Source organism: Montipora foliosa, chromosome 6 (genome assembly GCF_036669935.1).
Source record: "Montipora foliosa isolate CH-2021 chromosome 6, ASM3666993v2, whole genome shotgun sequence".
Taxonomy (NCBI): Eukaryota; Metazoa; Cnidaria; class Anthozoa; order Scleractinia; family Acroporidae; genus Montipora; species Montipora foliosa.
The window spans coordinates 52,060,425-52,075,424 of NC_090874.1; the positions used below are offsets into that span (position 1 = coordinate 52,060,425).

General features: G+C 41.7%; 1 protein-coding gene and 1 non-coding gene across 3 annotated transcripts in view; one reads left to right on the top strand and one right to left on the bottom strand.

Moving 5' to 3' along the window:
* The window catches only part of LOC138007705 (uncharacterized), a 52,520-nt gene that overhangs the window by 31,139 nt on the left and 6,381 nt on the right, over positions 1 to 15,000 (top strand). For both annotated transcript variants that reach the window (XM_068854757.1, XM_068854758.1), the window contains exons 11-14: positions 150 to 207; positions 3,468 to 3,669; positions 7,378 to 7,453; positions 8,058 to 12,601. In XM_068854757.1, the coding sequence (XP_068710858.1) occupies positions 150 to 207; positions 3,468 to 3,669; positions 7,378 to 7,453; positions 8,058 to 12,466 (4,745 nt within the window). In that variant the 3' untranslated portion in view covers positions 12,467 to 12,601. The remainder of the gene's footprint in view (positions 1 to 149; positions 208 to 3,467; positions 3,670 to 7,377; positions 7,454 to 8,057; positions 12,602 to 15,000) is intronic.
* Trnaa-ggc (transfer RNA alanine (anticodon GGC)) lies at positions 13,451 to 13,523 on the bottom strand. The gene has a single exon. It is a non-coding gene; the product is annotated as a tRNA-Ala (tRNA).

Here is a 15,000-nt window from a genome sequence, read left to right on the forward strand (position 1 = left end):
CGTTAACCATTGTCTTAATTATCACCTCCTTGTTAAGAGAGTCTCTATCTATTTAAGAAGTCATGGATTAGTTAATCTGACAGAGGGGCACGTATGTATGTATGCTGTGTGTTATATTTATCTGGTAAATTAAGCTCTTATAATTTAAGGTACCTCAGACAAAAATCTGTCGTCTTCGGTGGATAACCCCTCCAACTCGGAACACAGGTAAATATACTTCTTTAATTTGTACCTAGATTTTACAATGGATAAATGAAGCATCTTTGCGAGTGTGAAATCCATTGTGTTACATGTGTTGGAGTGCACGTTATTTTCAGAAGTTCAACGACAAGTCTTTGGAACTCAGTGGGTTTCAAAGCTTTTAGGTAACTGGTATTATTTTTCATCAGTAGTAGTTACGGGGGACAAAAATATATGTTTCTTAAAGGACCCTAGTCACCGACTTAACATTGCGTGCCCTCAACACTTCAGTTGCCGTTTTGGGTGCCCCCGAAACTCGGAATAGACCATTTTCGATATCTCACGGCTGGACTGGATCTAGCATGAAATGGAGGCTAATGCGGGCAAATCATTTCAAATGCAAATTAATTTGCCCACATTAGCCTCCATTTCATGCTAGATCTAGTCCAGCTGTGAGAACTCGAAAATGGTCTATTCTGTGAGTGTTAAAGTAATCTGTTTCCATCTGACTCTGACATCATATGGGCTATATAATTCTGTTTTCCAAATTGTATTTTTTATGATTATTTATGTATGGCTTGCTCTTCGCAACCTGTTATCGACTGGAAACTGAAATCGTTGCTGAACCATCTTCTCTTGGAGTGGAAGCGAGGAGTACCGCAATTATTCAATTGTGATTCCTCGAAGACCAGAGGGCGTTTAACGGCTAGAATGCTTAGAATCAATGTATTGTCATTTCTGGAAAGTGGAGAAATAATTTCTTGGACTACATTGCAAGGAATCACGAACAGCGAATTCACCTTGGGATCGATGGTTCTGGTTCAAATAATGTTATGCATGTCTTCCGCTTGAGCTATCAGCACTGAACACAGGCGAACATTTGAATACTGATCTCTATCGCAATCTTTAAAAACCTTTATCTTTTCGCTGTTCATTTCATTTCCTCACCGACAATAAAACTGTGTTTTGTGGAACTGAGCAAGCTTGCGTACATCCTGCGAGCAGAGCCTCTCCAAAACTCACCAGAGTGCGAGCAAGAGCGGCTCTTTAGAAATCGTGTCAAGTCTTTTAAGTCACCTCAGTCCATGTTTCTGGGCTAGTCACTCCGGTCAAACCGGTTTAGGCAGCGCATACATCTTATTTTTGACAAGGCGAAGGTCAAAATCGAGCCTTCAGTACGAAAATCAATATGGCATCTACTAGTGCGATCGAGACTTGGCCTGGGTTTGAAACTGTCTCCAAGCAACGGCTTGCGCATGCTCAATAAAGACTTGACACGATTTCTGCAGAGTCCTTTCTCTCTTGTCGAGTTAAGAAAGGCTCCGCTGGCAGAGCGTGTGACATATTTTAATTGTTGATTTGGAAAGTAAAAAACTGCAGAGGTCAGCTTAACACATCAAATGAAAGGTGTTACAATTGAACCCCCTGGGAACTCGGAAAAATCCGAGCTCCAGATGGGATTCGAACCCACGACCCTCCGTGATCTAGTACGGATGCTCTAACCACTGAGCTACTGGAGACTCTATGGTGAGCAAGGGTGAAATGTGGGTATTTGACTCGAGCTGCATCACGCAGCCACAGAGGCCAGAGGTGTTAGAGGTCAGCTTGTGTTTAATTTACAGGAAGAAGAAATTTTTGTTGGATTTGGTAAACTTGAAAACGAAGAAATTATAGGAACGTGGAATAAGAGCATTTCATCTGATGCTACAAGTGTGTACACAGGCGGACCACCCTATGTTACGGCGGTTGCGATTTGCTCGGCAATAGAGTTTGAAAGCAAATAATTCAATGAAAGATCAAACAAAGTGTCAGCTGAGTCCTGTGTTATGTTTTTTTTGGTCGTTCCGAGCTGTTTTAGGGGTCATTTTGAGAGAGCTTTTCTGGACCGCCAGTTAGAGAGTCAAGAAAATTGACAAGGCAGGCAACACCAAGCCTCCGGCCGGTAACCTCGTCTCATTCAAGCTGGCACTGACGCCAAACCAGTGAAATTGTCACCTCAAAAACACCAGCTTCCGATCGATTAGGGATGTCCCCACACCTTCGCCGAATTTGAGCTTCATCTTTCAAAAATTCAACGAGAAAGGCGATCCTGAAAACCATCCTAAAGCTTTCTCAACATGATCGTTGCAAAAAACCAGATCAATGGAATTCGAAGCATTTGATTCTGTTCGAACATACCAATCAGTGCAACGCGACTGTTGCGAACTGCCAGGAGAGGCTGGGAACTGCCAAGGGTCGTGTTGCACTGATCGGATGCTGTTGTTTTTAAGGTGAGAATTTCACTGGTTTGGCGTTAGTTCCAGCTTGAACTGGTCACCAGGTCACCGGCCGGTGGCTCGTTGTTGCCTCCCTTGTCAATTTTCTTGACTCTCTAACTGGCGGTCCAGAAAAGCCCTCTCAAAATGACGCCTAAAACAGCTCGGAACGACCAAAAAACATAACACAGGACTCAGTTGACACTTTTTTTGATCTTTTGAACTTTATTGCCGAGCAAATCGCAACCGCCGTAATATTCTTCAGTATTTATCCTTCTACAGATCAATAACAACAACAAGTGCGCGACAAGTGAAACTTTTACTGAGACTCAGTACTACTTATCATTATTTACGAAGTACTACGCAAGCAACAAATTAAACTAAATTAAACTGTCTCGCCTTGTTTTCATTGCCAGCTGCTTGGTTATCAAATACCGCACACCGGTGGCTCAGTTGGCTGAGCACCGGGCTGTCGCGCGTGAGTTCAACTCCGGCCGGACCAACACTCAGGGTCTTTAAAGAACTGACCTTTGTAATGACATCTGCAAATGGCTACACTCTCAAGTCTTCTTGGATAAGGACGATAAACCGTAGGCCCATGTCTCACAACCCTTCAATGTTCATAATCCTGTGGGACGTAAAAGAACCCACACACTTGTCGCAAAGAGTAGGGCATTTAGTTCCCGGTGTTGTGGTCTGCCTGTGGTGTATCATGGTTGGGAGGGTAAATTCTTGGAGATACTAGCTACACCAAGCTACTCTAAAATCTTAAGGTAAATGAAGATATATGATATGATATATTAAATATAGGTAAGCCGATAAAAATATCTTGCATTTGCTCACGATTTTTTTGGTTTGTTCAAGTCCCAAGAGTAATACAACACCAAAATACCGGTATGTCAACATGTAGACATGTATACATGTATTAATAATTAAATAGTTTCCTGTACTCTGCCTTTTCGGTGGGCAAACTATAACGTGTATGGCATCCTGAAATTCTATAAGGCACTCGGGTTTTCTTTTCTGTTGCAGCGCTGATACGTCGTTCGCCCTAGCTGAAAACAAGACAAAAGAGGGTAAAGTCATTAGTTTGTCTCTCGAGGAAAAGGTGGAACAGGTCAATTACACAGAAATTGAAAATGAGAATGCCGAATTCCTTGTGAAAACTGAGGAAGCTGGGTCATCAGAGGGTGATAAAGCTGGGAACGACTGTTCTCAGGAAGAAAAAATTGAGGTACTTTTTCTGGAAAAAGCTGTGAACTTGGGTACTTAGGAATATGGATAAGTAAGGTCACAGGCATTTGCCCCAAATGTTTAGAGAATAACCACATTTTTTAAAGCCAGGAGGAGTGTATAACGTAACCTACTCCAATGTTTGCGTATGTTGAGGTCTTTTCTATGAAGTTCATTGAAAAAATGTATGGCATGGGTGTGGTCTACTTCTCGTTGTATCGTTTGCTGCCTTTGACATGTGAAGTGCATAACGCTCCATGTTCACCTGGCTAATTTTTTTTCATCTGATAGCATACTTTCTTCTGTTGAGTGTCTGCACACTGGTGAGCAGTGCAAATGCATTGACGAGAAAGTTTTATGTTGATATATCGGCAATACGTCTGGATGAAAGACATTCTAGGTGTTTCAATTTTCCAGGATGGCTATAATTTGTCCATCTGAAAGAAAGTGGAACTTTGGAAGATAAATTTCGACACGAAAAAATAAGACCTGATCCTGTTTGCATGAAGACCTGCAAAGTCTGGCCTTAAGCTTTTGACGTCACATCACGGCTTTGTGAATTGATTGTGCAAAGTTTGGAGGACAGAAAGTGAAAAGGTTCAGGGGACTTGTAGAGCACCTTCATTCTCCATTCCTAAAATTGCCGGGAAGATTTCAGTAGAAGGAAAGTATCTGCCAGCTGTCTGTCACTGAGAGGTTGACAATGAGTCAATTTGGATTCAAGAAAGTCCAACTTCATAGGCCTCGAACGTTTTTAAGACACCAATGGCAAACTGGAATTATAGGCGTAATCGATGGATACAGCCGTCTGCCTGTGGCGACACCGAGTTGGACGGTTATTTTGGATGGATTGATTCTTGTTTATGGAACCTAATTGCAGTACTAAATGAATTGCTGTGTTGGCCAGCGATTAGTGTAGGTAGTTACGAAGTGCATCAATATCTAACAGCAACAAAGTCATCATTTAGTCCATTAGTCCCACCCATATAGATCTCAGATTGCAGGAACGAAGATAGTATTCACACTTGTGGCATGTGGAGGAGGGGATAACATTCTTGAGAGGTGGATGCTACCATGCACTTTTTATGAACCCCTCACATGTAGAGGCAAGCCTGGCTCTAGGTGTGCTTAGGCTTTCCATGGCCAAGGTGTCTTCCTACTCTGTCTTATTGAGAATTGTCATTAAAGCTTTTCCGTCTCCTGATGGATTCCAGGAGATCTTCTAACTATGATGGTTGCGCTAACTAAACAGGGGAAGCATACTCGGTAACTGATCTCACTAAGCTGTAATAAACTAGCACGAAATCCTAACAGCTCAATGTAGCCCTTTTAAGAGAATGCAAGGCAAATAGTTTCTTTAGGGCCTTCGTGTGTATACAGATATTATAGATATTGCAGTGAAATTCTGATAGGCATTGGAAAAATGGAAGAGAACAAATTAGAAGATACTGATTACCGTATTCTTAAATCCATCTTGAATACACCGAAACCGACTCCATACGAGGCGCTTCTTATAAGAAAACTAATTTTGTTACGTTGAATGCTTCCATTCAATGATTCTGCTTTACAACTGTTTAAAATTAACTAGTCCGTCATATGTTAAACAGTTATTTGAATCTAAACAACGTACAATTTCAGAGGAAATGCGACCAACACAGCCGAGATTCAATTTAGAATGAAAGAAACGATCATTTACCTATAAAGCTTGCAAATTAAGGAACAGATATCCTTACAAGTATCGGAAGGCAGATTCAAAAATGCTTTTAGACACTTTTTAAATTAACATTCTTTTAAACTGTGTTCAATTATTTGATTTTTTTTTTAACGGGAAGGGGAGTAGGTTGGTGGAGGAAGGAAATCAGGTAGGGAGGATATTACATCTAATGTACGTTTATGGATTATAGATTTATTGCCTGTTTACTTTTTATATTGTACACGTCCACATTTTAACGAGCTTCTAATCTCCTGGATCTTTGTGTTAAAATTAAGTATTGTGTTACATTGTATTGTGGTGGCAATCTCCATTCCATATTAGATTTTGTGAGATAACCACCCTAATAGTTTACAGTTGGAAGTTGGTTTTTGTTTTTTGGAAGGGGAAATGTTTTAGTTGCTGATTACATGTTGGCAAAAGAGGTACAGATCAAGGAAGTATGATTACATTGAAGAGAATGTACAATCAGTGTATTGAAAGGCTCTGGAAGGGTCGTAAGCATGTCTTCTTTCTTTAGGACGGAGGAATGCTGGATCCATTTATAACCTTCATATTACAGCACTTCACGTCTGAGTCTACGTATACCTACCAACGACTAACAAACTTCTCACGCACATGATTCGTTGGGATGAAGGAGAGTTCGTGCCCGTGGAGCTCAAATTCGAACTTCTCAGCTCTCCATCCAGAAGCTTCAAAGATCTTTTATTCGAATTGACCGCATCATAGGTTCCACCCCAGGACGAATTATAATACTCTCTGTTTCTCACTAGTCCCAGAAGCTTTTCGGCCCGAAAATCATTTCGTGAAACTAAGATCTGTTCATTTGGAATCTTTGAACATATTTCCAGCACCAGAGAAAACAAAACAATTGCGAAGTTGCATGACTCAACTCTTTTTCCTTTTGAAGATACAAAGCGTTTTACGCTACCCGAAATACGCACGAAAAGTTTCGGATAGTTGGATAGTATTACCTTTGGATCGACTTCTTCCTCTGTAAATTACATGCAATACAATAATAACTTTATTCATTCACTTCAATAAAAGGGGAGGACACAGGAAGTTATCCCTATCGAGGGTATCCGCCCGCAGCCGGATGTAATTGACTGAGAGTCGATTTTGATAAGGGAGGAAAACCGGAGTACCCGGATAAAAGCCCTCGGAGTCAGATTGAGGTAGATTTAAAGTCAGCCCAAATACGACCTCGAGTTGAAACCGGGTCTCGGAGGTGGGTGGCACGATTTATAATCGTTAAGCCTTACTGACTCCCCAAAGATGGACTTCACTTTTTCTCGTTTTAGCGGGAAATTCACAACTTGTAAGGGGATTGGCATGTAATATTCTTGTGTTGCATTGTGAGTATGTCACCACAAAATCTGCTCATCAATTCATTGCACTTCTCACAAGCGTATAGCCAAACAATCGAAGAAAGTATGCTGTTCGATAAAAAGTAAATTCACTGCATGTAACTACGTTTTGACGCGACCCGTACTGCACTTATCAAAGAAAGCAGGAGAAGAAACGAGAAGTAGAGCGCAAATAACAAGGTTTGCATCCAATACATTTGTCAATGGAGATATAAAATTGTATTACCTCAATATAGGCGCATTTTGCATATAAAGGTACGATTTCTGCAGAATAAATGACATATGACATAGGAAACAGCTGGTAGCATTTGTTTATGACTTTTGTTATGTTTGATTAATAATTAGTCACACTACAAGAGAACAGTCCTCCTCGGAGTTCACAGTGACATTCAACACTACTCAAATGCACTTATTCACTAATCCTAGGCTATTGACTGGTTAGGCATATATACCTTCTGTTTAATTCTCATAGTAGCTAATATTATGTTTGATGTGGATTCAGTTCCTTTCTTTTGGCATATTTCCAATTCAGGTTAATCCTTTACAAATTCAGTATTTCAAATTTAACCTTTTTTGCTTTATTCATTAATTAAAATAATTGTTGTAAAATATTCGTAATTTATTTGGACAGGCCAAGAAAAAGTGCAATGATCAAGGAGGTATCAGCGGGGCTGCAGACTTAAACACCTCTTTCCAGTCTTCGTTAGGTGAGTCACAAAGACTCAGTTATGAATGCCATCGGGAACACCAACACAAAAGAGTGTCATTCCTATTAATATATTCCATACCCAGTTCAGTCCCTCACTGCAAAACAACAACACTGATCGGACTTTAAACTACAGGGTTAATGTGAAAAGTTTAGTACTCCGTTCTCACTCTCACTACTTTTTGCTCTTTAGAGGCGATATTCCTGTTCACGCACGACTTTAAAATGAAAGAGCGCTCAGCTATCAAGAGCGTTCAGACGCTTGAGTAATATAAAAAAGCTATTCCTTAAATAAACTTTACGTAAAACTGTTAAGAATCCCAACTAAGAAGATGCAACCTGTAGGCTATTTACAACGCCGAGCAGAGTTGAATTCGAGATCTTCAAAGTCATATCCAACCAGCCATTGAAGTGAGATTTGACCAAGGGATATTATTGAGTTTAACTTTATTATTCTTGTTCCGTCGGCTCACAAGCTGGCAATTTGATGGTATAAAAATGCCACTTTTATTTTGCCTGGTATGGAAAGTTATGCCATCATGAATGCCACAATTTTCAAACAAACTAAACAAGACATTAAAATAAATTTTTATTTTTATACCAAGGTGAGGCTTATCCGCGACGGATTCTATCGATTTCTGAGAGATGGTCCTGTTGGCATAGCAGTGTTTGCACAGTCAATAAGCAGCTATGTCGAAGTTTAGCAAAAAATGAAGATGTGCATGTTGCCTGCTTGGTCCTGGATGCGACAGACCAAGAAACAATAGCAGCAACAAGAGATGGCATTAATCTCATTAAAGCCGCCCCTCAACCTGGGATCCGTGAACGAGAGGAGCACCTTCTTTCTCTGCATAGTGATTTTCCATTTAACGCAGATCTGGTCATTGGCCATGGAATGGTGTCAGGCACTGCTGCAGCTATTCAAGCCAAACGTATGGGTTGCAAACGCCTTCACATTTTTCATGCCTTGCCAATTGAAGATGAAGACAAAGAGCAGTCAGAGCGGGACTTGGGCCTAAGTGCAGATTTTGTGGCTGGGATTGGTCCATCAGCTGTGGAGCAGTGGGAGGCAGTACTGAATCGTAGGGTTTTTACAATAATCCCTGGACTACCAGAGGTGGTCCCTCGAAATGAAATTATGACTCCACAGAGTAGATGCCTTGTGTTAGGAAACATGTGCGCTCCAGCTGTAAGTGGTCTTGATTTGGTTACGGCTGCTATTTCTAAGTGCAGAAAACGAACCCTTCCTGTTCATTTGACCGTGGTGGGTACTGAGCGAGAAAAAGTTAAAGACTTGAAAGAAGAAATGAAAACTGTTCTTTGTTGTTCAAACGTGCATGTTGTTGTCAAACCATTTGATGTCACCCACGAAGCGGTTGGTGTTGAAGTACGAGGAGTTTCTGTTGTGGTGATTCCATCAACATCAGATGAGTTTGGTATGGTAGCGTTGGAAGCTATTGCCGCAAAGGTCCCAATTGTAGTTACTTCTTCAAGTGGTATTGCCAAGTTCCTTCATAGCGAGTTTGGTCGTCAGTTTCTGAAGTTTCTGTGCTCCACTGGTGATGAAATGGATTATGTAGAAGCTTTGGCAAGTGCTGTGGATGCTGTCCTTGATGACCGCCAAGAAGCTTTCAACTTGGCAGCTTGTCTTTGGGACAAGTGGAATTCAAGATTTACTTGGGATGTAGCCGTCAGTGAACTATTGCAGTTTCTTAGTAGCTTTGGTATGTTCTCTGCATCATCACCTCGTATTACTAAGCAGATTACCCTACCATCCCAATGTTCAGATTTAGCACGAAAGTTTATGGAGGAAGAAGTGGAACTGTTGAACAGACGTCGTCAACACGTCTTGTTCCTTTCTCCAGAAAATGCCAAGGAGTCACCTTTCATTCACTATTTTGCTCAGGTCCCTTGGGCTGCTGTGTTAGATTTTGATGTAAACAGTGTTACAACGGGTTTTCTTTCAAGCTGTGAAAACTTTTGTGAACACATGGGAATGAAGATCTGCCGAATCCTCCCGCCATCCTTAGAAGAAGCTCGCAAGAAGTGTTCAGTAGTGTTATTGACTGGCATCCCATGGGTTCTTTTAGAGGGCATGCCAGAGAACGAAAGAAGTATCAGGGAGAATTTGGAGTGGATGAGAGAATTTTTCATGGCTCTGGCTAAGACCTACCATGCACCAATTACATTCCTGGTACTTTGGAGATCACAGGAAGAGACAGAAGCTTTGTGCAGAAGTCTTTCAAAAATTCTCACAATTGTTCAGGGTTCACCTCTCTACAGCCAAGTAAAGATGGTCATAGCATCCACCGGAGATACTCTGAGTAGCTCGCTTGAAGACATTGCTGACGACTGGAAGGTGAATGTACAAGTAATCAGTCTTGAGGATGTTTGTAATGCACTCTGCCAATGTATTACGTTTTCCCCTTTCATTCAAGAAAATCGAGACTTTTCACTCCCTGTAGCTGATCCAGATGACCCTAATAGAGTGAACTTTAAGGTTTTGCCTCCCTCTTCGCGTTGGGTAAATGCAGAAATGGAAGTTCTTTTTACGTCAGTTGGAAACGCACCTCAGTTTGGAACAGATGATGCCTACCACTTCTATCGTGGTGGTTTAGTCTCCTGGTATGCTCTTCAAATGGGCTATGTGGTGGAACGACGCAACTGGAAGGAGTTAAAGCATAGGATTGACGAACTTTTAGTGAGAACTGGCTCGGTAACATTGCAAATGCCCCATCAAAGAGGGGCAGGTGGCTCTACTTCTGCCCGCAAAATTCTTTTCGACTACCACGAGAAGTATCCGTGCGTTTTGCTGAGGTCTGTGGGTCATGCTGAAGTGGCTCAGGGGATCAAGGTCTTGGCAGACTTCTGCAAGTTACCTGTCATTATCCTTGTAGATCGCAAGCAAGAAGAAAATGATTATTTTGTCGTCAACAATTTGTTTAACATTTTGTCAAATGACAGGATTCCTTGTTTAATTTTGGAGGTAACCTACCAAAAGAAGAAAGAAGAAACATCGTTGCAGTACCCTGGGAAATCCGAGGAGACTTCACCAGTTCGTCTGGCAGAGGAACTAAGCTTCGAAGAGGCAGAGAATTTCGTGAAGATTTACAGTGTCCAAAGAAAGGACAAGCTTAGCAAGCTTCGTTCGCTCCTTCATCAAGGTCCAAAGCAGTTACAAATACCGTTTTACTATGCACTGACCACTTTTGAAGATAGGTTCACGGGGCTGGAGCCATTTGTGAGAGACTGCCTTGAAAACCTTGGTGCCACAGAGCGGAAGATACTCCTGTTCTTAGCAATGGCCTACCATTATGGAGGAAATTCCCTTTCAGCGAACGAATTCTCAAATTTGCTGAAAGCACCTCGTCGAGAAGTAGCTTTACTAGAGTCAGTTCTTCCAGAGTTGACTATGGAGCTTCTTTTAGAAGAAGATGACAAGTGGAGGCCTCGCCATGATCTCATTGCCGTGGAAATGCTCCGGCAACTGCTCACAGTGGCTGGGCAACGTGGTTTGCCTGCTATACACGTTGAGAACTGGAAAAGTCGTCTGGCTGAGGCCGCAGTGGAATGTTTTGGGCACATGTCGTATACGGTCGTTAGTGATATGTTGGTGCTCAGTCGCATTCCAAATGATTCGCACTTCACCCAGCTGATTTCAGATATTCCATTTGAAGAAGATGCAATCAAACTGTTTGAAAGAGCAATCTCCGTTTTTCCTGATGACCCATTTTTCAAAGTCCATTTAGGGCGCTTTTACAGTATTCAGAAGAGGTCAGCAGGTCTTCCCATGGCAATCAAGTACACAGATGAAGGGATTTATTGCTCCCAAAGCTACCCACGTAGTACCAGAGGTCAGTTTGCGCAAATGAAAGGAATGGTGTACAGTCGAGAAGTAAGTTATCTCATTGAGCAGAGGGCCGACATCAGATCTATAGCAAACACGGCTCAAGAGGCAGTTACGAATTTTAGACGTGCAGTTAGCATTGCTCCTGACTTCGTTAATGGTTACATCCCAGAGGTCCGTATGATGTGCAACGTGTTCGATTTCATTGACAAACAAACAGGAAATCTGTTTGAGTACGTGAAATCTGCAGATGTCCATCCCTTCATAACTCACGCCATTTCTGATACTTCAAACACCCTAGAATGTGTTCCAGACAGTGATGAGTACCCTTACTGGCGTATGCGTCTTGCTTGCCTTGGTCGTAAAAGGTTCTCGTTAGAACAAGGTGAAAAAACCTTAGAATTGTTGTATCATCTGCGAAATAGCGGAAAAGGAAGCAGAGGTTCCGTTAATCGTCAGATTGTCATCATGAGGCTAGAATTGTGTGTAAAAAGTGGTGATTCTGTTTCAAGCATTGCTGCAGAGATGATCGAGTTGTTGAATGAGGCACTAAAACATGATACCAACATTGAACAGACCATGCGGTTATGGGTGAAGATTGCACCTTTTATACCCGTTGCTCTTTCAGAGGCGGAGAATAAAGTGTTTCATTGGTGCTCAAAAACGAAGTCAGTGCGCTCGTATTTGTACAAGTTAATTATTGCTTGTCTACACTTACTTGAGGGAGGCTCGTCTACTTACGCTGAAATTATGAAGAATGCCTATGATGATCTGAACGCAGAAATCAAGACCATAAATCGCGACGATGTTGGACGGTGCCGGCACCCTGATAGACCAGTCGTGTGGCTGGGGAAAGAAGGAAGAGGCATGGGTCATTTGGTGTTTCTTAGCGACAATATTTCCGAACTAATGGACGTGAGAATGAAACGCTCCATTGACAGTAAGTACACTAAGCAACTTCGTCCTCTAACTGGACTAATTATTAAAACGGGTCCTAAAGTTGGAACAATCAAAGTTAAACAGGGTTTGGATGTAACCTTTCGTACTGATCTCTGTGAACCGACTCCGCTTGTGAGTTCTTCATTTATGAACAAGAAAGTACAGTTCTACCTGGCATTTACTTTATTCGGTTCTGACGCGTACAACGTCCGACTTGTTGCCGAATAATCCTCTGCAACATGGGTTTCTGCACTGCGTTATAGTTATTCAGCAGACAGGGCATGCACGGTTCGCAAGAAAATGCCCTCCTGTTCAACACTTTTGGAAGCCGTAGTCGGGCAGACATAGCTGTCTCAGTTCAAGGTAACTTCACCATGTCATCATTTAACGTGCAATGATGCCAACAGTTTAAGTATAAAGGACGTTTAGTTTACTTCTGTGTACATACGTTTTGAATTGTAGTCGCAATTATATTTGTGTTTAGAAGTTCGCTCGCTGTTAGAACTTTTAAATGCCTTGCATATACACCAGCAGTGTCACAAGCAAGTACACCATTGGATGTTGTTTAGATGTTCCCAGAGTTGGAAAACTGAAACTGATAACATTGTGTTTAAACTCTTTTGTTTTACCAGTGGAACAAGTATGTACCCTTAATGACTAAACAAGTATTGCTAACCCTAAAACTCTTCTCTTTTAATATAAGTACCCCTGCAATCTTAAAATTACTTCTATTTTTGGTGACTACTGCCTTTATAAAGGCAGATAGTCACCTATGCTGCCATCACCGTGCAAAAGTGAGTGAGTGACCGAGTGAGTGTAAGCCGGGGGCTTGAGGAAACTGGCCCCTGCAAGAGTTCCATACTGGGACGACTAATTGATTTCATATCGTTTACATAACGGCACACTTGATGTTGACTACTACTTACTATGATATCACTGTTGTGAAATTTCTTACCAAAATGAAATTCTCGCTCCAGTGCAACAGCCGGGGTGCCTCATTGTGGTAGACATTTTCTGGTGGTATCATCGTGTAAACGAAGACAGAGCCACGAGAGGGAACCGGGGTGAACTCACGCCAGTACGATAGTCGCCCGGTATCACGTAAACACTGTAAACCAGAAACGATAAGTACAAACTAAACGTGGAAGTGATCCTCGCAGTTAACTGGGCAATTTAAGCAGTTGTCTCTTATAGACACCTGAAAATTTCTGGCGGCATCAACGGGATTCGAACCCATGACCTATGCGATGCCAGTGCAATGCTCTACCAACTGAGCTATGAAGCCACTCAGTTGGGAGCAGGACAGTTTTTGGTCACATTTGTTCCCGTGAAAGGACTCAATGAATGAAAGAAATGTGGATACATTACGTCTATAACCCGCCCTTCAAATATGTACATTTCTTTCATTCATTGAGTTCGAATCCCGTTGAAGCCGCCTGAAATTTTCAGGTGTCTATAAGAGACAATTGCTTAAATGGTCCAGCTACGTGCGAGGATCACCTCCACATTTCGTCTATAACCCGCACTTCGAATATATACGTTTCTTTCAATAAGCAGTGATGTAGCTAAAATTTTGTAAAGACGGTAATGTGCACTTACGGGAAGGCCCAGTTGGACACGCTACGGGGTCCAGGGGCAGGCTTCCCCGAAAAAGTTTGAAATTTAGACTGTCATAAATGCGTTTTTAGGAGGCCATTCGTGATGTTTTCGGACAATGTTAAAAAGTATTGCCTTTTAATCGGTCCGCCATTGATGAAGTAGCTTCGGCAGATTTGAAGAATTTCCCTATACCGAGTACCTCAGGATCACTTTTCCTCCTTTTTCTCGCCGACATTTCAGCTCATATTATGGTTGAAATGTTTACATTATTTCACGTACACGAAGTAGAAATACCGCTGGCCAATGAAAAAAAAACACGAGATCTTAGATCACGCTTTACGTACCCTTGTAATGAATCAACCTTTGGGACATTTCTTCAGCCAGTCTCCGTCAGTACAGTTTGAGTGGGTAGTACATTTCTTTTTTCACAAATTATAAAATAGATGACAAATCGCAAAAACTCAAATTACTTGATCACCCGGAAATTTATTCGAATTTTTCCGGCTGTCGGGCTTCCATCTGCATCCCTGTACAAACTGTTAAGTGGTAGGACTTTTTTTTGTGCCGCCCCAGCTGGGAAAGTCGAACAACAAGTAATCTGGCCCAGTCGTGCAAACGATGGATAGCGCTATCCACCGGATAAATCAATATCCAGAGGATAAAAACTAGCAAAACCAATTTAGTCATCCAGTGGATAGTGATTTATCCGGTGGATAGCTCTATCCATCGGTTGAGCAACTGGAGCCAGGTGTTTAGTGTCGTTCGCCATAAGAGTAGCAATTATTCAAGGTTCGTTCGTCAGTTTAGTTTTCGAACGTATTCGATCGAGTTTATATAAGTTCAATATAATGCATTGTTTCGTTTCGTTTTCTTTCGTTTGTATATAGTTTCGTTAATTCTTTAATGCCGTCGAGTACGTTTTAAGTAAAAAGTAAGTCTAAATAAAGTTGGATATCGTCTGAACAAAACGCCACTTAAGGACGATCACACCCATTGCTACTGCGCATCCTTACAGCGCTCGCAAATTCACATGCCACGTCATGCATCGAGCGCGCACGCTAAGTATTAAAATGAACAATGATAGGGCAGATGAATCCTTCTGATTTCAAATGTAGTTCCTGGTACTTTTCAACCTTCTCTTCAGTTCTGGTGATATTCTGGTC